The sequence below is a fragment of the Anolis carolinensis genome, chromosome 2, assembly GCF_035594765.1.
Source record: "Anolis carolinensis isolate JA03-04 chromosome 2, rAnoCar3.1.pri, whole genome shotgun sequence".
NCBI classification, from domain to species: Eukaryota; Metazoa; Chordata; class Lepidosauria; order Squamata; family Dactyloidae; genus Anolis; species Anolis carolinensis.
In genome coordinates, this window is record NC_085842.1 from 202,455,332 (window position 1) to 202,479,201 (window position 23,870).

At 40.5% G+C, this 23,870-nt stretch overlaps 3 protein-coding genes across 4 annotated transcripts in view; 2 read left to right on the plus strand and 1 right to left on the minus strand.

Moving 5' to 3' along the window:
- Positions 1 to 23,870, minus strand: part of idua (alpha-L-iduronidase) — a 77,406-nt gene that overhangs the window by 45,611 nt on the left and 7,925 nt on the right. Inside the window, exon 1 of one of the 2 annotated variants that reach the window (XM_062971548.1) lies at positions 3,631 to 3,653. The exons of the other annotated variant lie outside the window; for it this stretch is intronic. The gene's annotated coding sequence lies outside the window, so the exon portion shown is untranslated. Of the gene's footprint in view, positions 1 to 3,630; positions 3,654 to 23,870 lie in introns of those variants that run through there. 2 annotated transcript variants of the gene reach the window in all.
- slc26a1 (solute carrier family 26 member 1) lies at positions 449 to 23,118 on the plus strand. The gene is made up of 3 exons (XM_008114587.3): positions 449 to 552; positions 17,839 to 18,467; positions 20,579 to 23,118. The coding sequence occupies exons 2-3, from the start codon at positions 17,862 to 17,864 to the stop codon at positions 22,079 to 22,081; spliced, it is 2,109 nt and encodes a 702-aa protein (XP_008112794.2). The 5' UTR covers positions 449 to 552; positions 17,839 to 17,861; the 3' UTR covers positions 22,082 to 23,118.
- LOC100556525 (calicin-like) lies at positions 3,730 to 5,689 on the plus strand. The gene has a single exon (XM_003223329.4). The coding sequence runs from the start codon at positions 3,745 to 3,747 to the stop codon at positions 5,626 to 5,628; it is 1,884 nt and encodes a 627-aa protein (XP_003223377.3). The 5' UTR covers positions 3,730 to 3,744; the 3' UTR covers positions 5,629 to 5,689.

The window sequence follows — 23,870 nt, forward strand, 5'->3', positions numbered from 1 at the left end:
CGCAAAGCAAAGCCAATACTCTTATCTAGTCTTGCAGCATAATATACTAGAACTAATTGATCCAGTTCTGCATTAAATCAACTGTGTGCTTCATAAAAGCAAAATTAAAAAGGATAGTTGGATTTTTACATCCAATTTCCGTACTGAAACACCTAGTCCTGAGTCCCCATTTTAAAGCACTGCTGTTGCCAGAAGCAGGTTCCTGAAATCAATTATTATACAAGGTTTCCTTTAAAGAATTACCACTTGTTTAATGTTTGCCCCTGGAAACTGAGCAAGTAAGATATTGAGGTCAAATGCTTTATGGTTGGGAGCAGCAGAAGCACAGGAGAGGTTTTGGATCACACTTTGTGGTTTCTTGTTTATGTCCTTCCGTGTTTACCTAGCACCGTCTATTGCTTGATGATGGTACTGCCCACTAGTATTAAAAAGCACATCTACTTCAGTTTTTAGCACTGCCCTGCCTGGATGAACTTGGCTGCAAAGACTGCAAAAGACGGATGGCATTCTCCTTTGACACTTGGTATACATTGGCTCTGCGCTATACGTCAGGTAAGAAAAGTCAGTTTTCCCTTCATATTTTCATGGGCTAGATGTCTAAAGAGGGAACAGTACAAATCTAAATTTAGCAAGAAGAATAGTCAGGTTTCTACTTGATGAGTCCTATCATGTTTTTAGCGTTTGTGGCTATCTATGCTGTTCGTTTTTGTTTTTGCAGAATATACAGTTTAGTTGGTTTTGGAGCTCACAAAGAGTGTGCCTTTCTTCCAAGGCAATATTGATTTAATCTTTCATGGGGCTCCTCCAGACAAGGCAAATGTGTTGGTACATCACAGTATCCATTGGTATACAGTGTTCCCTCACTTATTGCAGGGGTTAGGTTCCAGAACCACCCACAATAAGTGAAAATTTGCAAAGTAGGGAAACCATATATTTATAAATTATTTTAGTATTTATACACTATTTTAAGTCTTTATCAACCAATCCTTCTCCTCCCGTTGCCACTTGGGCTCCTTTTCTCTCCCTTCAGCTTCTCCTTCCTCCCGTCCTTAGGCTGTAAATTGTAATTTTTTATTAGTTATAATATTCTTTTAGAGTTTATTGATAAACCATGAAACAACGAATCCACAAAAAAGTGAATCGTGAAGTAGTGAGGGAACACTGTAGTGCAAAGGATGTTTCTGTGTTCGTGGCAATATCTGACTAAGAATTAATCTGGCCAAAAAAAAGTATTCCAACCAATTAAGTCAATTTCTTTTCAATTATGAGATATAACAAAACAAAATCTCCTTTTCTAATCCTTTCATTGGTTTTTCTTATAGTACTATAACTGCATCAGTGGGTTGGCACTTCTGTACTGTAACTCTAAGGTTTTTGCTAAGGTTTCAGAAGAGGAAAAATTGCCTTTCACCTTAATAAACCATGCCCTCCTCCCTTTTAAAATAAAAGTCCTTTGGAAGAATATTGGCAAAATTTCAAGAAATCATTATGGACAGTGACCTAAAATAGTAGAATGAGTGGATGTGGAGGCAATAATCCTTGTAGAACCCAAGGAAATAGAAGACCAATCTGTAAAATCACATGACTGGGAACTATTATTTAATTCTGAATAAAATTATTTCCATGAGGCTTTTAAACATGTTTATTATATAGATTGTTGATGCCAAAAGATATTCCCAATGCTCTCTTTGTACCTGGAAAAAATTTTAAAACACTACAACCTTAATATTAGTGATAATTCAAAGAAAAATACAGTGTTTCTTTTCAATGCTCCAAATTTGCTGTTAGGGTGCATCTATACTGTTGAGTGTATGTAGTTTGACCCTACTTTAACAGCCATGGCACAGTGCTACGGAATCATGGGAGTTACCGTTTTGCAAGGTCTTTAGCCATCTCCGGAAAAGAATGCCAAAAGGTTTCCAAACTCCCAGGATTCCATGAGCTATGACAATTAAAAGTGGTGTCAAATTGCATTCATTCTACAGAACAGAGGCATCCCATGTCATCCTGCAGCTTCCAGATATTCTTGGAGTGCAAATCCAGCAGCCCTTGCAAGCATAGCCAGAAGTAAAAAATGCTTGAAGTTGCAGTATATATTCATATACAGTAGAGTCTCACTTATCCAACATAAACGGGCTGGCAGAAAGTTGGATAAGTGAATATGTTGGATAATAAGGAGGGATTAAGGAAAAGCCTATTAAACATCAAATTAGGTTATGATTTTACAAATTAAGCACCAAAACATCATGTTATACAACAAATTTGACAGAAAAAGTTGTTCAATACGCAGTAATGCTATGTAGTAATTACTGTATTTACGAATTTAGCACCAAAATATCATGATGTTTTGAAAACATTGACTACAAAAATGGGTTGGATAATCCAGAACGTTGGATAAGTGAGACTCTACTGTACATATATCTAGACATTTTAGTAAAAAATAAATAAACCCCCCAAACCAGATCAAGTTATTCATGGGTCAATGTGAATACTGAATCTTAACGCTTAGCAGTAAACTCTTAGCAGAACCATCCCCTTCTCTGATTAGAGCGGTGAAAGGCAAGAGCTAAGTCCATCTAAGAGAACCTGAAAGAAGCACTGATCTTGTCTACTGTCTCTGCCATGGCAGCACTTCTGGCCTTTTTGAATACCTGAGCAGGGAAATGACAGTGGCCAGGGATAACTAGTCCTCTGAGTCAGCACTGGTGCTTTCAACTCTCTGCCGACTGGCATTCAACTTATCAGTGTGTCCTATCAAAATTCATAATTTTGGCCCCAAAATCGCCCTCGATTTATATATGAGGTCAACTTATACATGAGTACATACAATAAGTTCCTTCAAGAAATTTAGAATAAGGGTTGGCAAAGTGTGACTTACAGGTCACATGCATCCCCAGGGCCATTTCTGCAGCCCTCGGGAGTTTGTTTGCCCACAAATTCTCGCCAAAGCCCTCTGTGGGCATTTTTGCTGCCCATCCCAGGCACACCTATATGTGTTTGCTTTAATTCTCTTTCACACGGTAGTTTTGAATGACTGCATACCAACTATTTTGATGTCTTTAAATTTCACTCAGTTGTTAATCTAAGCCACTTATTGATTATAACCCACTTTTAGCTATTGAAAAACAAGGATAAGCATATTTTGAATACACAGTATCCTCATAGCTAATGATGACATTGAGGCTGAAAAAATAATGTGGTAAGCAAAAGTTACTTTGTGAGGAGAAACCAAACAAAGCATTTGCTCTTGCTTCAGCACCTAAATGTAGAACAATAAACCAACCCAAATTTTTAGGTCCATTGTTTGAGGCAAAAGCAAATCCTTTGTTGGACTATTTACAGGGGCCTGACTATTCCTAAAAGGCACCTGATCCTATGAGATCTTTGAAGCTAAGCAGAGTCAGCCCTGGTTAGTACTTGGTTGGGAGAGAACCCGGTGCTATAAGCTGTTGCATAAGAAAGAATTCACAAAAAAACACTTCTGAGTATTCCTTGTCTGGGATTCCATCTACACTGCCAAGATATCTTATATACATATAGGTATTCAAAAAACCCAAAAATATAAAAAAATCCAGGACATTCCTGGTCCCAAGCTTTACACATAGGGATACTCTATCTGAAATGCTGTACCTCTTTCTTTTTCTACCAAGTTTGGCTACAGGAACTCTGTCATGTACAAAACAACTAAGCTGAAAAGACTGTTTCCAAGGCATGTCATAGGTAATTGTGACTTGGCAAGTATAAATGGTGACTTCACTACACTTTGCCCAGAGTGGACTTTTCAACAACTGGGGAAGGAGCCCTCTATTTTTATGCCACCACCATTCCTTCAAGGTCAGCTTGGTTCCAAAAATGAAAATGGAATTCACAGAAAAGAATCACAACAGTTTTATGATGCAGGCCCTCAACAAGCAAAGAAAAAACAGGGAGCTTTGTGATGTGGCTCTCAGTGTGGACCAAAACGTTTTTCATGCTCACATCTGTGTCTTATCAGCAGTGTCTTCCCAAGTAAGGAATCTGGTCTCCAGCAATGATATAAAAGCAGATGATGAACTTGTCATGATCATTGACTCCAAGTTCTTGAATGCTGCCTTAGTGGAGGACTTGCTGAACTACTTTTATACAGGGAAGATTGTGATTACAGAGAATAATGTGGAAGACCTTCTAAAAGGAGCCAAGTACTTCAACTCTCAAACACTGAAAAGCCACTGCTCTGACTTCCTCCAGAAGACTCTCAAGAGGAACAACTGCTTCAAGTACCTTCTCTTAGCCACGAAGTATGACCTAAAAGAGATAAAAATTTCAGCCTATGATGGCATCAGAGACAATTTCGATTACTGGGCAGGACCACAGGGCAGAGGAGAATTGATGAATTGCCCTTCTTCCATCTTTAGCAAGCTCCTCAAGGATGAAAATCTTCATGTACAAAATGAGGACCAGATCTTTCTGGCTCTCCTTCAGTGGGTGAAATATAAAAAGGCAGAAAGAGAGAAATCGTTTAAAAAGTATTTGCGTTACGTACATTTATCTGCCGTCTCCACCAAGACACTGCTTTCTGCCTGCCGTGAAGTGTTGCTCTTTACCGACCATAGTGGCCCATTGGCCCAGATAGAAAAAATCTTGAGTGAGCGTAAACAGGGCAATCCCCAAAGCCTGATGCTGAACCAGAGGAAGGGAGCACTAATGGACTCCGTAGTGATTCTAGGAGGGCAAAATCAACAGGGGAGTTACAGCAGTGGGGTTTTTGCCTATATTCTTGGAGAGAACATCTGGCTGAAGCTGACAGAGATGCCTTACAAAGCTGCAGCTCTTGGTGCCACTTCATTGGGTAAATATATTTATGTTTCTGGAGGAACAAATGAGCAGGTAATTGGCCTAAAGACAGCATGGAAGTATGACATGGATACAAACTCTTGGCTTAAGCTCCCAGACCTTCCCATAGGTTTAGTCTTCCACACCATGGTGACTTGTGGAGGAGCCGTATACTCCATTGGAGGAAGCACAGCTCCAACAAAATATATCTCAAGTATCTATAAGTACGATGAAGTCAAAGAGAAGTGGGTTCTTGCTGGGAAAATGAGCATACCTATGGATGCAACAGCGGTAATCACCAAGGGGGACAAGATGATTTATATCGTGACAGGGAGGTGCCTGGAGAATGGACATGTCTCTCGTGTTGGTATGCTGGATTGCTTTGACACAGAAACTCGGAACATGGTGCAGTGCATCACATTCCCCATTCAGTTCAATTACAAACCCTTGTTGTCTTTCCCACAGGAGAACATCTTAAGTGTTCAAAGCCACAAAGAGAGTATGGAAATCAACCTCCAGAATATTAAAATTAATAAGTCCACAAAACTTGTTCCTTTCTTACCCAACAATTATCGCTTGGATCTCTCGCAGGCAGTATGTCCAGTCGGGAATAATGAAGTCTTTGTGTGTGGGGGTCTCACTTGTCGAGCTGACCAGCGTCCCAAGGAAATTTCCATCAATCGGCAAACATACATGTTAGATCAAAGCACAAGGGAATGGAGGTTTTTGGCTCCACCTCCAGAAGCTCTAGATACCCCAGCTTGTTGTACAGCTAAGTTGCCATGTAAGGTGCTCCACAAAACAGTCATAAATTAATCTGGGAAAGCAGAACTCACCCAAATTCTAGCAATAAAGAATGACTGGATCACAGATCAAAGTTGCTTCCTTTTGTCTCTTTATCAAGAATTTTGATATCATAGTATAACCAGGGTTGGATGGCCTGACCCACTTCCCTGGGAACAGCTAGAAATAGGGACTGAAAATGATCATCTCAATTAAACATTCACAATTACATCTTCAATTATTGTATAGACTCGAGTGTAAGCCGAATATAAGCCGAGACACCTAATTTTACCACAAAAAAACTGGGAAAAACGTATTGACTCGAGTATAAGATGAGGGTGGTAAATGCAGCGACTACTAGCAAATTTCAAAAATAAAAATAAAAATAGATACCAAAAAATTACATTAATTGAGGTATCAGTAAGATAAATGTTTTTGAATATTTACATAAAATTGTAATTTAAGATAAGACTGTCCAACCTATGCTTGAGTATAAGCCGACCCGAACAAAAGCCAACCAGGACCCTCCCTCGAGTATAGGTCGAGGGGGCTTTTTCAGCCCTAAAAAGGGCTGAAGAACTCAGCTTATACTCGAGCATATACGGATATGTGATGCGATTTACAATGCAGAACACTCAAGTGTCCACTGGCTCTTCCACATTCACTAGGGTCAAGGACACATAATAACGTCAAAAAAATTTTAAAATACAAATAATAAAAATAACATGAGAGAACACCTCTTTAGGAATCCTTTTTGGTCCTCTATGGCCAGAAATTGACCAAAGAGTTGTTCTGGCTGACCTAGAGATTCATACCAATAACAAATTGTAATGAAGTATGAGTTTTGTATTCATGTTTGTTGTGTTTAACTATGTGCTTGTGGTTTGGTTGGGTAGAGGTGAGACGGCGGCAACCATTTAGTGGCTCTCCTCTGAGGCAGTTGCCATGGTGATGTGGGCGGAGCCATCTGCCGAGGGGAGGAGAAGTGAAGAGGTTTTTAAAAGTGAAGCCTCAGTCTGTGCTCTGATGAGGCACAGGGAAGATTGATTCCAGGTTGATGGGATCAAGGAGACTCAACTGTTCATTTTGAGTTGGTTTCAAATAAATTTGGTGACTTATTTAATGTAGTCTGTGTCCTAGAAAGGCACAGAAAATCTGTGATAGTATATCACAGGGGTGACTGTGGTTTGAAGTCACTGGATAGTCCAAGTTTCAGACTTTGGGAACCAATTCCAGCTGGACTCACAGAGATCCATTGAAGTAACAGTTTAAAAGGAGCAGAGGAAGAAGTTTTAACTACTTTAAGTAAAAGAAGTGATACTTTAGAGAGTTTGATTCATCTCATTCTAGTATTGTAACTGTTAATAAGAATACATCTAAGTGAAACATCTTTTGTAACCACCAAGCTTGTGCCTGAATAAACTTGATATTGTTCTTTTTACATCAAAGCCTCTGTCGTCTATAGACTCCCTCAGCACAATTGTGCAACCATTTTAACACCGAATAAAGTAATAGGCTTCCTCTGAGCTATTGGGTGGTTGAGCACTTTTATAATCTAAAGGTGTCTCTCCACACAGTGGTGGCTGCATTTCCACTAATCGGTAGCAGTTATCTTTTATTATTTGGGACATCTATTCATTATTAATTGGGTCTTCTACGCTACCCTCTTTTACAAATTGGTGGCAGCGGTGGGATAAAGAGATTCCCCCCTGCCTGAAGGAGCCTTAGACGTTCATAGTCCTTTACACAAATTAATAATGAATATTTGAATCTGCTAATGTGGAGGGTTGACTGTGTTTTAAAAATTGTAACTTGAGGTGTACAACATACATACTCACCCACAACTGCCCATCTGTTTTTGTGGCTCCTTCTACCTTGACTTGGTCCCACTGCTGCTACTGTCAAATGAATGGTGGCATACAAAATTGGTAGCCCCAAACATTTTCCTGCCCCTTACCCAGTTCCTTCTTTTGGAAAGAAAAATGGTGTATAGGTGGGGACAGTAAAGTGTGAAATGTTGCCTTGGCACCTTCCAGAGCCATATAAAAGATGCCATGGCTAGCTGTTATCAAATTTTAGAGACAACTGTGGTTGGGCCAGAATCCTACCGCCTCCTCGGTAGGTTGGAGAGACCCAATGAAGATCCCTTTATATATCAGTTTCACTAAGGCGGATGCTAGATTTTCTGCCTTTGCAACTCCATAGAAAATATGCTCACTAAATCCTAACATGTTTTTCTTAGTTAATTGCCAAGCCAGGTTTTGGATTCCATTTTGAAAACAGAGGGGTGGAGTTTTACAACCCCTAGAAATATCCTAGGGTAGTTCACTTTTTCTAGCAACCTCGTCTACTAGATAAGGTTGCATGCTTCATTTTCATTAAAACTGATGTTGGAAGGGACATTATAACTGTATCTAGCCTGCATCCAAGCCCTGTTTGCAGGGCTAGGGGGAATGTGGCTGATTTAGCAGCATTAGCATTAAGAGAATGCTAAGAGTGGACGGGAGCCCTCAGTGGCGCAGCGGGTTAAACCGCTGAGCTGCTGAACTTGCCAACCGAAAGGTTGGCAGTTCAAATCTGGGGAGCAGAGTGAGCTCCTGCTGTTAGCCCCAGCTCCTGCCAACCTAACAGTTTGAAAACATGCAAATGTGATCAGTAGGTATCACTCCGGCGGGAAGATAACGGTGTTCCATGCAGTCATGCTGGCTACATGACCTTGGAGGTGTCTACAGACGACAACAACGGCTCTTCGGCTTAGAAATTGAGATGAGCACCAACCCCCAGAGTTGGACACAATTAGGCTTCATGTCAGGGGAAAACCTTTACCTTTAAGAGTGGACTGAAGAAAGACTTTTGATGTCAGTGTGAAGTAGCCTATCTGTAGTCAACATGCAATAAACAGAGATGGAGTTGGGAAAAGGTAGTTTTGCAACTTAGCCAATCCTTTCGGAGAATTGAACTGTATTATATAAGTCTACTAGCTGTGCCCGGCCACGCGTTGCTGTGGCGAAGTCTGGTGGTATGGGGAATAAAGTATTGAGGAATTGGTGGTAGTTAAGGTCAAGGGTAAAGGTTTTCCCCAGACATTAAGTCCAGTCGTGTCTGACTCTGGGGGTTGGTGCTCATCTCCATTTCTAAGCCGAAGAGCCGGCGTTGTCCGTAGACTCCTCCAAGGTCATGTGGGATGACTACATGGAGCGGCGTTACCTTCCCTCCGGAGCAGTACCTATTGATGCACTCACATTTGCATGTTTTCGAACTTCTGGGTTGGCAGAAGCTGGGGCTAACAGTGGGGGCTCTCTCCGCTCCCCCAATTCAAACCTGTGGCCTTTCAGTCCAGAAGTTCAGCAGCTCAGCGCTTTAACACGCTGCGCCATCAGGGGATATTATTTCCTAAAGGTTGTGAATATACAATATTTCTGATTGGTTTTTTTTGTTTGTTGGAGGCAAGTATGAATGCTGCAATTAGGAAAAATGATTAGGATGTAATGGCCTTGCAGCATTAAAGCCTGGCTGTTTCATCCCTGAGTGAGTTTTTTGTTGGGAGGTGTTAGCTGGCCCTGATTGTTTCCTGTCTGGAATTCCCTTGTTTTCAGAGTGATGTTGTTTGCGATATTTTATGTGCTTCTACTGTCTGTGGCCCTGAGAAAACAGAGGATTTTCCAGACTTTGATGATGGGAATACTTTGTTGGGAGGTGTTAGCTGGCCCTGATTGTTTCCTGTCTGGAATACCCTTGTTTTCAGAGTGATGTTGTTTGCGATATTTTATGTGCTTCTACTGTCTGTGGCCCTGAGAAAACAGGATTTGCCAGACTTTGATGATGGGAATACTTTGTTGGGAGGTGTTAGCTGGCCCTGATTGTTTCCTGTGTGGAATTCCCCTGTTTATTTACTGTCCTGGTTTTAGAGATTATATTGTTCTGCATTATTCTATCCCAGTAATTATTTCATATTAAAGAAGAATCTCACTTATCCAACATTCGCTTATACAATGTTCTGGATTATCCAACGCTGTCTGCCTTTTCATAATCAATGCTTTTGTAGTCAGTGTTTTAAATTCATTGTGATATTTTAGTGGTAAATTTGTAAATACAGTAGAGTCTCACTTATCCAACATAAACGGGCCGGCAGAACGTTGGATAAGCGAATATGTTGGATAATGAGGAATTAAGGATAACCCTATTAAACATCAAATTAAGTTATGATTTTACAAATTAAGCACCAAAACATCATGTTAGACAACAAATTTGTCAGAAAAAGTAGTTCAGTACACAGTAATGCTATATAGTAATTACTGTATTTATGAATTTAGCACCAAAATATCACGATATATTGAAAGCATTGACTACAAAAATGCGTTGGATAAGCGATTGTTGGATAGGTGAGACTCTACTGTAAATACTATATAGCATTACTGCGCATGGAACTACTTTTTCTGTCAAATTTGTTGTATAATATGATGTTTTGGTGCTTAATTTGTATAACGATTACCTAATTTGATGTTTAATTGGCTTTTCCTGAATCCCTTCTTATTATCCAACATATTCACTTATCCTGCCGGCCTGTTTACGTTGGATAAGTGAGACTCTACTGTATATTTCTAATCTTATATTATCTGCTCAGAACTGGATTATATGAGGCCCCTTCTTCACAGCTGTATAAAATGCCCACTGAAGTGGATTATATGGCAGTGTGGAGTCAAGATAATCCAGTGCAAAGCAGATAATATAAGATTATAAATGGGTTATATAGCTGTGTGGAAGGGCCTTGAGTCTACACTGCCATATAATCCAGTGCAAATTAGATAATCCGTGGAAGAAGCCTAAGTGAGGCCTAAATCTGCCTGTCCCCTAACTGAAACCTGGCTGTCCCTTGGTTGCTAGGCAACCAAGTGGGCAGAGATTAGCCCTCTAAACTGGCAGCAATTGGATAAAAACAATTATTGCTCTCCCTCTAATTAGGACTTTATTTTTCTTTTCTTTTTGTTGTATCAACCTTGAGGCGTGGATGATGGGTTGTGTTGTCAAATTTTGAGGTTGGGGGGCCTGTACTTTTGTTGTTTTGTGAATTGCCGTGATGCCATCACTCTTTTATATATATAGATTCTGACCTTCTAATGCAGTTTCAACTTGAAGGCACACACACAGCGTCCTCCCCATCTATATATATAAAAGGATAAAGTTGCGGGCGCAGTGACTATAACAACAAAACTAAACATCCCAGAAATACGAAACTTGGCAACACAATGCAAAATCCTTGCCTCCCGGTTACAACAACACAACCACACCACAAAGCCACAATCCGGACCCACAAAACTCACAACAACACTTCATGACTATAACAACACAACTAAACGCCTCAGAAATACAAAACTTGGCAACACAATGCAAAAGCCTTGCCTCCCAGTTGTAACAACACAACCACACCACAAAACCACACAGGACCCACAAAACTCACAACAACGCATCGTGACTATAACAACACAACTAACCGCCCCACAAATACGAAACTTGGCAACACAATGCAAAAGCCTTCCCTCCAGGTTGTAACAACACAACCACACCACAAAACCACAATCCGGAGCCATAAAACTCACAACAAGGCATCGTGACTATAACAACACAACTAAACGCCCCAGAAATACGAAACTTGGCACACAACTAAACGCCCCAGAAATATAAAACTTGACAACACAACGCAAAAACCTTGCCTCCCGGTTGTAACAACACAACTACACCACAAAACCACAATCCGGACCCTCAAAACTCACAACAACGCATCGTGACTATAACACAACAAAACGCCCCAGAAATACAAAATTTGACAACACAACGCAAAAGCCTTGCCTCCCGGTTGTAACAACACAACCACAACACAAAACCACAATCCGGACCCACAAAACTCACAACAACACATCATGACTATAACAACACAACTAAACGCCCCAGAAATACGAAACTTGGCAACACAACACAAAAGCATTCCCTCCCGATTGTAACAACACAACCACACCACAAAACCACAATCCGGACCCACAAAACTCACAACAATGCATCGTGACTATAACAACACAACTAAACGCCCCAGAAATACAAAACTTGGCACACAACTAAACGACCCAGAAATACAAAACTTCGCAACACAACACAAAAGCCTTGCCTCTCAGTTGTAACAACACAACCACACCACAAAACCACAATCCAGACCCACAAAACTCACAACAACGCATTGTCACTATAACAAATACAACGTTTGACAACACAACTCATCCACCTCCCCAATCCCTACATTCACACTTGGCCTCCAAAAAAACAATTACAATAATAACAATGACAACAACGACAACAATAAGAATCAACACCATCACAGGCAAGAAACAGCCAGGCACTGAGGCTGAGAGGCCAGTCAGTGCTACACTGGGCCTCCAAAAAACAATACAGTAGCATCTAACTTATCCAACCTTCATAATCACTACAACAACAATAATAATAAACACCTACACAGGCAAAACAAAAAAAAGACTATTGTACCGCAATAAAAATATAAACCGCACTCAGCAGAATCAGACATTACGATTAACAACAAACCAAAGACAACAGGGATCTCAAGCAATTATCAATCAACACAAAAATTGAAAAAAGTAACAGACTTCAAATACTACTACTAATGTGAGTATGAAGAAGGGTGGAGGTCACAGCATCAATACAACCTAATGTAGACTGACCAACACCACCAGACTAAGCCACAGCAACGCGTGGCCGGGCACAGCTAGTATTATTATATAATTGAAACAACACTCTTAGTATTCAAGAGTGTTTTTTCAATTAGATGTATCCTGCCAAGAGGCTTTCTTTGGTTCATTCATTCATTCAAAACACGGACATGTGTTCTTAAGTAATGCACACTTTTCTTAGCAATGGCTATTAAGGTTAAGGTCCAGACAATTGAGGACAGGGGCATTTCATTGGATTTTGGGCTCTATGGTGCTCAACATTTTTACTGCCCTATTCTTTTTGTTTAACAAGTGTCTTTTATACAGCAGGAGACATGTTATACAATGTTATACTACATGCAAAAACTATAAATATATTTTATGGCAAAGCAATACAAAGGTTTTTCAAAGCAGAAGCATATAATTATGCTAGTATTATGTAATGTTACTCAGTTTTACTCATAGCTTCAAATCTGAGTCTCTGATTTACTGGAATACTGTTCCTATTAAGCTTCCTATGCAGTTAAGATGCCCGATAGGAGTTCTGCTCATAGTTAAAATTCCAGGTTTAGATGTACTATAATTAAATTATTTCTCTGCAACCACCCTTTTTCTGATTCAGCTGTACACTTGTTTTTCAGAACAGATCCCTACTTGGCTCAAAAAGGCTTACTCCCTAAAGGGATATTTACAGACTTACTTTACCAATGATTGAGGCTTTGCTAACTGACAATTAAATCGAAGGCCATTTTATTTAATAATACTTCTCCAGAAAACATTGATAGCCCATGTGTCATAGTGGTTTGAAAGCTGGATTAGGACAAAGCAGTCTGACAACACTTTTAATTACCATGGCTCAATGTTCTGGCATCACGGGAGTTGTAGTTTGGTGAGATAACTACACTCTTTAGCATGGAAGGCTAAATGTTTGCAAAATTACCATTCCCATTAAAATGGTGTCAAGTCGCATTATTTCTGCAGTGTAGATGCATGCCAGAATTCAAATCTTCACCCAGGGCAGTTTGACATAGACAAATACTGAGGGCTGGAACCTGCATCAAAAACAATGGTTTTTGAGCTCCTTAACGGTGGGAACGCATCCCTACTGTCCAACTGCACCGAAGCTGGTTCAGCGCCACTGAGTAGGAGCCTCCGGTGGCCTAGGGGATAAAAGCCTTGTGACTTGAAAGTTGAGTTGCTGACCTGAAGGCTGCCAGGTTCAAATCCCACCTGGGGAGAGCGCGGATGAGCTCCCTCTATCAGCTCCAATCTCTGTAGATCTCAGAAAGCTGTTTCTTGATTTAAGGTGTTGCCTTGCTGGCTGATATCAGAACAGAGGACTAGCCAGAGATGTCAATGCCTTGGTCCTTTCATTATTGGCTGCTACTTCCCGGCAGATGTCAGGTGGTGCAATACAGGCTAAACAGTATAATTTCTCCAGTGGTGTAGGGCGTAGACATCCTGTTATAATGTGGCATGACTCATGAAAAGACACATCCACTGATTTAACATGGTGAGATGTATTCCACACTGGGCATGCGTATTCAGCAGCAGAATAGCAAAGCACAAGGCAGATGTCTTCACTAGGATAATTCAATCTGAATTATGGAGTCAATCTGAGTGCACATAACAATTCAGGGAGGAGGGAGTGACTAGTTCTTAGAATGCTACCCTCCCCCCAAACAGTCCTTGAGGCCTTAAAAAGAGACATATCCTTAATTTTTAGAATGCTGTGGTAACAGAAGAAGAATGGAACCATCCTAAGGCAGAACGATACTTTGAATTTGTTTTGAAATATCTTATGGACATAATGGAATGATCGCAGAGTTATCACTGAAACAGCTTCTTTGCTTAATTTTCCTAACTTGCCATATCCTGTGTAAACTAACGGAGGATGACGTCTGGATCAAAAGGAGGCTATTTTCAGGGAATCTTTCAAAATTAAAAATGGTTCTTGACTATTGGGACATTTTTCCATCTCGAGTCAAATGAGATCTAGGTATCTCAAGGTTCAAGTTTATTCATCACTAGCCAACCAGGCTCTTGCATGCAACCACAGAAACAAACCAATATCATACCCAGACATAAATGAATCAAAATAGTTGAACTGGCAACAAAAACATACAAAATAGATCTGACATAGTATCTTGTCACGTTAAAAGGTTCTCTCTTTGTCAGGCCTAAATTGACACACTTGGCCATTCAATATCTAGCAGCTAAGACAGTAAGTTCATTTCGTTAGTTTATTCAAGGAGCATGACTTCTAAGAAAGTCTATTACTACAACAGTGATTTAATTTTACTCTGGCGCCCTCTGCTGAAGCAAATATTTAACAGTCTTTTTTAACTGGCCATAAATAGAAGAAAAAACTATGGCAAACACAGACTAAATTAGATTAGATTATATTATCTTGAGAATGTGGTTGCATCTCAAGATAATATAATTTATATATCATATCATAATTTTAGTTTATAAATTAAATACGGGTTTTTAAAATAAGGTATCTCAATATCTCAACACAAAATATTAATTACTTACGAAATGCTTCTCATTCAAACATTTGAGGCAAAAATAAACATAATACAAGAAAAATCTAACAAATATACCTATAACCAAAAAACAACTGCTAATCCCAGAATGCACCAATTAAAACAATGGGATCTTGATAAGACAAGTCTACTTTAGCAAACTAGTCATAGGTTTTAGGCCAGAGCTTTCTAACCTTCAGGTCAGCAGTTTAGCTGGCACAAGGGTTTAACCCATTGCACCATGTGGCTCCTAACCAAAGGTTAAAACAACCCCTTATAAAAGATACAGACGCGTACGTAAATTGTAATAACAAAATGGATGGGGACACAACAATAGCATGAAAACCTTTTATATATTTATATATATGATTTGTAATAAAATAACATACATTTTCAAGATTTTAGTTGTTTTGCACATCACACCCACCAACACACAGGAGCTGACACACTGTTGTGTTGCAACATACCATTTGGAAAACTCTGTTTTAGGTCTGTAAACCCAGTTATGGAATGCCCATCTGCTCTGAAAAATTGCCATTATTAAGTTTTGTGATTAATTCTAATTCCTTGGGGATCATTTTTCTATTCAAATCCAGTTTATTATTGTTAAGCTGAAATACTTCCATTCATCTAGTGGCACTATGCCAGTCCCCTTGTCAAAACGCTTTTACAAGCTGTTATTACTCACAATAAGCCAATAAATCATTCACATATTGCTGTAAACAAAAATGAAAGCAAACACACAAATTATATCATTACTTTTCAAGTCCTGCGTTTATGTAACAGATAAAGGATTTAAATACATTTCAAGTTGCACAGTTTTTTTGGATACTGTAGAATATCAACAGAGTAAAAGACAGTAACAGATTACGTTGTAGAGCTGGGAAATATCTTTTTTAGACTACAATTCCTGCAGTCCCTCTGGAGGTTCCTGGAACTTGTTGTTGCTGTTTTGTGCCTGTAAGTCATTTCTAACTTATGGCAACCCTAAGACAGGGTTGTTTTAGCTAGATTTGTTCAGAAAGGGTTTACCTTTGTTTTCCTCTGAGGCTGTGATTTGCTTTAGATCACTCTGTGGGTTTCCATGGCTGAAAGGGGATTTGAAGCACTGGTCTCCAGAGTCACAGTTCAATACAAAAACCACCACTCCACAGTGGAGAGAGGAAATAAATAAAACCAGCCATGTGTAACAGGAGTTCTACTTCCACAATTCTTCTCTCCTTCTCCCAGTCTGCTACCGAGCACAATTCAAAGTGCTGGCTTTAGCCTATAAAGACCTTAACGGTTTCGGTACCTATCTGAATGCATCTCTCTCTATGAACCATCATGGAGGTTAAGATCTTTTGGGGAGGCCTGCTCTCAGTCCCACTGCCTTCACAAGTACAACTGGTGGGGACGAGAGACAGGGCTTGCTCAGTGGTGGCCCCTCGGCTTTGGAACTCCCTCCCCAGTGACATTAAATCAGTGCCCTCCCTCTTGGCCTTCAAAAAGAAAGCAAAGACATAGCTGTGGGACCAAGCCTTTGGTCAGTAAAGTGATGCAGTGCAAGAAATGAAGAGGGAATATTCGCAACTGACAAGTGGAATAGCTTTGGTTTACGATTTTGGATTATGTGATTTTAATGTTTATACTAAGTTTTAATTCTATGTCTTAATGTCTACATGTTTGCTTATGTCTCATGCTTTAATATGGTTAATAGTTTTTAATTTCATAGAGATATGTTATAGTTTAGATATTGTGCTTTGGTTTTCACGTGTATGTTTGGCATTATTATGTTGGAAACCGCTTTGAGTCCCCACTGGGGTGAGAAAAGTGGTATAGAAATGCAATGAATCAATAAATAAAATACACACTTAGATCTAATCTAATGGTTCTCCTACACCTCTCTAGAACCCAGGGTTCCGTCCTGAGCCCGGTTTTGTTCAACATCTTTATTAACGACTTAGATGAAGGGTTAGAAGGCACGAAGTTTGCAGACGACACCAGACTGGGAGGGATAGTTAACACTCCAGAAGACAGGAGCAGAATTCAAAACGATCTTGACAGATTAGAGATATGTACCGAAACTAACAAAATGAAGTTCAATAGGGACAAATGCAAGATACTTCCCTTAGGCAGAAAAAAATGAAATGCAAAAATACAGAATGGGGGACACCTGGCTCGACAGCAGTACCTGTGAAAAAGGACAACAAGTTAAACATGAGCCTACCATGTGATGCAGCGGTGAAAAAAGCTAATAGGATTTTGGCCTGCATAAATAGGGGTATACGTCTAGATCCAGGGAAGTCATGCTACCCCTCTAGTCTGCCTTGGTCAGACCACAATTCTGGGCACCGCAGATGAAGGGAGATGTTGGCAAACTGGAAAGTGTCCAGAGGACGGCGACTAAAATGATTAAGGGTCTGAAGAACAATCCCTATGGGGAGCGGCTTAAAGAGCCGGGCATGTTTAGCCTGCAGAAGAGAAGGCTGAGAGGAGACATGATAGCCATGTACAAATATGTGAGGGGAAGCAATACGTGAGGAGGGAGCAAGCTTGTTTGCTGCTGCCCTGGAGACTAGAACGTGGAACAATGGCTTCAAACTACAGGAAAGGAGATTCCATCTGAACATTAGGAAGAACTTCCTCACTGTGAGAGCTGTTTGGCAGTGGAACTCTCTGCCCCGGACTGTGGTGGAGGCCCCTTCTTTAGAGGCTTTTAAGCAGAGGCTGGATGGCCATATGTCGGGGGTGCTTTGAATGAGATTTTCCTAGGTCTTGCAGGGGGTTGGACTGGATGGCCCGTGAGGTCTCTTCCAACTCTATGATTCTATGACTCTATGAACCTATATTGTAGGTGCAGAAGAAATGGATGCAGAACATTTCCTTTCCACTAATAGAATCAGTTATGTCTGCAGAAAACAAAAGCGGATCCTAGGCAGGGTTAGCTTGAGCTTTCATATGAGAAACACAAATGCTGTACCAAGCTCACACCAACTAAAATGTTAATATTTCCCTTTTAGGAACTGATTAATACACAGCCAGAATGGAAAAAGAAATGGAAAGAAATAAGTTGGAAAATGGATCCCATCTCCAGTTCTTTATGGAAAAAAAGACTCCACCAAAGATCAGCAAAACAGCAGTGATAAAAAGCCAGCTGAGGAAAAACTGTTCCTGTAGCAGGGAAAGAATGAAAAAAACAGTCATGGACTTTTTCCCTGTGTTACAGTGGCTTCCCAAATACAAGTGTAAAGAGTATATTTGGGGAGACATTATGTCAGGCTTGGTCATCGGAATCATTTTAGTGCCGCAAGCAATAGCCTACTCCCTGCTAGCAGGCCTGAAGCCAATATACAGTCTTTACACATCTTTCTTTGCCAACATTATCTACTTTCTCATGGGCACCTCCAGACACGTTTCAGTGGGCATTTTCAGTTTATTAAGCTTAATGGTTGGACAAGTTGTTGACAGGGAACTGCTGTTGGCAGGGTTTGACCTCAACGATGATCCTCATGAGGTCACTGGTGGCAGAAATCCTTTGAATGTCACCGTCCACAATTTAACCCTCGGCACAATGAGCATGGAATGTGGGAAAGAATGCTATGCCATTGGGGTGGCTACAGCACTGACCTTCCTGGCTGGAGTTTATCAGGTAATGTCCTCCTCTACCACTTTCCAATACTTAGGCATTTGTTTATGTATGATGGTTTATATTTTACTTCTGAGAAAGAGGGTTTTTCAAGGTGGCAGTAGAGGAAAAGAAGAAAGAACTGCTGTTTCATTTGTGTTTCTTTTTTTAAAAAAAGGGATTTTTTTCCCATGTCAGGAGCAACCGGAGTTGCTTCTGGAGTGAGAGAATTGGCCGTCTGCAAGGACGTTGCCCAGGGGACGCCCAGATGTTTTGATGTTTTACCATCCTTGTGGGAGGCTTCTCTCATGTCCCCGCATGGAGCTGGAGCTGATAGAGGGAGCTCATCCGCGCTCTCCCCGGGTGGGATTCGAACCTGGCAGCCTTCAGGTCAGCAACCCAACCTTCAAGTCACGAGGCTTTTATTCCCTAGGCCACTGCAGGCTCCTGGCTAAAAAGGGGATTAGATTAGTGTAACTTATCATACATTCTTCTATGTATTTACGGCATATGATGCTAATAAACAATGATCTGGGAGAAGCTGCATCTTTATTTAGTGTACAATTAGCCCTCCATATCCATTGATTCTGTATCCATAGATTTCACCTGTCTCCACATTCCAAAAGGTAATGCTTGATTTTGCTATTTTAAACAAAGGGCACCATTTTATGATGCCGCTATATGCAGGGTGTTTGAAAAAGAACGCCCTAGTTTTAATGTACTTAAAACTAGGGAGTTCTTTTTCAAAACACCCTGTATAATCAGCAGCCAGATTACTAAGACTCCATACAGGGAAAGAACCACTCCCATGTTACAGCAGCTCCACTAGCTGCTAGTCCACTTCCAGACTAAATACAAGTGCTGGTCGTTACCTATAAAGACCTAAATGGTTTGGGTCCAGGCTGTTTGTCTAATCACGTCTCCCTATATAGTCCATCTCTTGCACTGCGGTCAGCAGAGGAGGCCCTACTCTCAGTCCCACCCCCGTCACAAGCGCGACTGGTGGGAACGAGAAAGGGGGCCTTCTCCATGACTGCTTCTTACCTCTGGAACTCCCTGCCCAAAGAAATAAAAATTGCCCCCACCCTCCTCTCCTTCAGGAAACTTTTGAAGACACACTTATGCACTTTAGCGTACAGAGAGGAGGAGGACTAGCATAATTTAATTAGCACTTTACAACTGCTACGGTCTATTTTAATCCACAATTAATACCAAGTTCTGTTTACATTTTAGTGGTTTAACTGTCTAATATATATGATTTTTTGTGTAACTGTGTTTTTTGTGCAATCATGCTTTCTTTAATGTTTTTATGTTTTATTACTTTAATCTTAATTTTATTTACTGTTTATTATGCATTTTTGTTGTGTGATCTTAACGATAGTATTGAATGTATGCCTTTTATATGTATGTAAACTGCCCTGAGTCCCCATGGGGAGAGAGGGCAATCTAGAAATAAAGTATATTATTATTATTATTATTATTATTATTATTATTATTATTATTATTTATTTATTTATTTATTTTTTTAGAAACGCAACAAGATGAGTCCACAGCAGACACTCTGCTTGCTGTTCTATTGGATCACATGTCGGACATTTCCCAAGTGTCTAGGACTGTGTGATGTATCGGCGAATAATGAGTGCAGATCCCAGTAACATGGCCTTCTGCAGCTGGCAGATAGTAATTTTGTCAGCGCCGATTGTGTTTAAGTGCAGGCCAAGGTCTTTAGACACTGCACCCAGTGCGCCCATCACCACTGGGACCACCTTGACTGGCTTGTGCCAGAGTCTTTGTAATTCGATCTTTGAATCCTATTATTATTATTATTATTATTATTATTATTATTATTATTACAGTAGAGTCTCACTTATCCAACGTTCTGGATTATCCAACACATTTTTGTAGTCAATGTTTTCAATACATCGTGATATTTTGGTGCTAAATTCGTAAATACAGTAATTACTACATAGCATTACTGCGTATTGGTATCAACTAAGGGGTCCTGGAATCAAATCCTAGTGGATATCAAACATTTGGTGGGAGGGAGAAGAAATTCAAGAAGGCATAAAGATAGGAGAGACATTCTGTTGTTACCCAATGTTTCTCTTTCCCACTTGTTCTTGTTTTTCTTCCAGGTTCTAATGGGAATCTTCCACTTGGGCTTTGTGTCGATGTATCTTTCAGAGCCAGTACTTGATGGCTTTGCAACGGGTGCTTCAGTAACCATTCTAACAGCTCAGGTTAAGTACCTTGTTGGCATCAAAATCCCTCGGGCCCAGGGATACGGTGTCTTAATCACCACCTGGGTTAATATTTTCAGCAACATTTCCCAGGCTAATGTCTGCGATGTGATCACAAGCACGATATGCATCACAGTGCTGGTCACTGCCAAGGAACTAGGGGACAGATATAAGGACAGGCTCAAGGTTCCTCTTCCTACAGAGCTGATAGTGATTGTGATGGCAACACTGGTTTCCCATTATGGACAGCTGAAGGAAATGTATGGCTCCAGTGTTTCAGGCGAAATCCCCACTGGATTTATTCCTCCCCAGGTGCCCAGCTTGACTCTCATGCAGAGAGTTGCTGTCGATGCCCTCCCTCTTGCCATCGTTGGCTTTGCCTTCACCATTTCACTCTCAGAAATGTTTGCCAAGAAATATGCCTACACGGTCAAGGCCAACCAGGAAATGTTTGCTATCGGCTTTTGCAACATCATCCCGGCTTTCTTCCACTGCTTTGCCACTAGTGCGGCCCTGGCAAAGAGCCTGGTCAAGGCATCGACAGGATGTCAGACACAGGTATCCAGCTTGGTGAGTGCTGTTGTGGTGCTTCTGGTGTTGCTTTTCTTTGCACCCCTCTTTTTCAGCTTGCAGAAGTGTGTCCTGGCATGCATTATCATTGTCAGCCTAAGAGGCGCCCTCAGGAAATTCAAAGACCTTCCGCAGCGATACCGCCTAGACCGAGTGGATGCCCTGGTGTGGTGTGTTACCATGCTCTCGTCTGCCTTGATCAGCACCGAAATGGGCCTTCTAGTTGGGGTTGTGTTTTCAATCCTGTGCATAATCGGCCGCACCCAGCGCCCTCATGCTGCCTTACTTGGGCAGATTGAGAATACTGTCTTCTATGAAGACGAGGAGGAATACACAAACCTCCTGCCTGTTCCAAGGGTGAAAATATTTCGCTTTGAAGCACCACTTTATTATGCAAATAAAGATTTTTTCCTCAAGTGCCTCCACAACAAAACGGGGTTTGACCCTACGATTGAAATTGCCAGGAGAAAAAAGGCCAAGAAGAAAGGGCAGCCAAATTCTCACAAAGGACTTGAACATGGAGATACAGGTTTATCTCTTGTCACTAAACCCAGAGACATTCAGGCCATCATCATTGACTGCTCTTCCATTCCATTTTTGGACACAGCTGGTGTGAGCGCATTAAAAGAAACATTCAAAGACCACCAAGAATGGAAAGTCACGGTTCTTCTGGCTTGCTGCAGCCCCTGCGTGATAGCTTCCCTGGAAAGAGGGGGCTACTCAGCCAGTGCAAACAAAAACATGCATGAACTTGTGTTTCATAACATACACAGTGCTGTCCAATTTGTAAAAGAGAGGAAGACTACAGCAGACGATTCAGTTGTATAGCCCAGGGTCCCCATATTGTATCTTCAATAACCAGCAGTTGTGAGGATTCAGCATTCACTGCATTCATGTTGTGGCCTTCAAAATGTTCAGACTTAGGATCCTACTTGAATCTCAACATACACTATGGATCCTATTCTGTTTTTTAAATAACATTTTATAGGTACTCAGTGGTATAAACATAACATGAGATAATGTAATCGTAAAATGTAGGTACGATGAACTGTACAATACAAGTGGATCCAGTTTAGACATAATATGACATCATTGTTGAATGTTACAAGAATGTGCCAAGACTAGCCCATGACTAGTGTCCTCCTAGCTCTTCCCTTCCAACTTTTTGGTATCCAGAGTTCAGTACAGCAGTCCACGAGTTACAAACATCTCACTTACAAATGATTCTTATTTAAGAACAGGGGTGAAACAACAGGAAGTGAGAGACATCTACCCTCAGGAAGGGAAAATCATGCCTGGAAGAGTTATCATGGGGAAAGGGTGTCTCCACTGAAGATATTAACAATACTTGTTTCCACAACAAGCCATTTTTTTTCCAAAATCCAATTATTACAGTGACAGAAAGTGAGGGGAAGTCTTCTGAACAGGGCACAAACAGCAAAACAAACACCACTTTGTGATATCCAAAGTGTGTGTGTGTATATATGTGTGTGTGTATACACACACACACACACACACACACATATATATGGCTGAAGTTATATTTAAAAATGTACCTGTTCAGCTTAGGAACAATCCTATAGAATCTATTTTGTTTGTAACTTGGGGGCTGCCTCTATTAAATGAGCTGGAGCTTCTCTCCTCAGTGCTAAACAAATCAGTTTCTCTGTAGTTCCAAACCTAAGAAACTGTTGTTTAATCAAAGTACGGTCAGCCAAAACAAATCTGGATGAAAATATAGAATCTAATTGATTAATTCACCATAACCCATTTTTCTATTGCCATAGCATTCTTTCATGTTACAGCTGAGCCAGGCCACATTGTCCCAGTTCTCTTTTGAATAAAATGTATATCAGTTTTTTAAACTCTCTCGCTCCTGTGTGTATGTGCAGATCACTAAATCACTTGTTCCTTAATCAATTTCATCATGCAAGGTGATTTATACCTATGTACGCTGATGCGCATTATGAGATCTATTCCAGAGTAATAATAATAATAAACAACTTTATTTATACCCTGCCACCATCTCTTCGAAGGGACTCAGAGCACCTCACAGAAGCACTACAAGTGATTCACATAAAATAAACAATAGATAAATATATAGACTATGACAACCTAAATTTACAACAGCAAACATACATAAAATGACACATAATAAAAAAATTAAAAATTCATAAAATGCAGCGGTGCCTGCAGATAAAACTGGCTGTCTTAAATTAGCAATCCAAGTGCTGGAGTGAAGCAATCACGAAGTCCACACGGCTAACCATTAAAATCTACTCAAGGTCAAAGGCCTGTCTAAAAAGCCATGTTTTTAGACTAGACCGAAAAGCCTGGAGAGTGGGGGGCTAACCTAATATCTCTAGGGAATATCTCCCAGTTTTGCTCTTAATTCACATCGTTATGTGAGTTCTCACCGTGTGTCATTTTAAACACTGCATTTTCAAGATGCCTTCAATCCACATTAAGGGGTCAGTGTAGATGTATCCCAAGTCCTCAAATGAATATGGAAAAGCTAAAGCACAAGAATTACAATGGCCCTGCCTAAATTGAATGCAAAAAAATCACATGCCCACAAAAAAGGACATCAGCCTTGTTTCCTGTTGCTCGCTTAAAC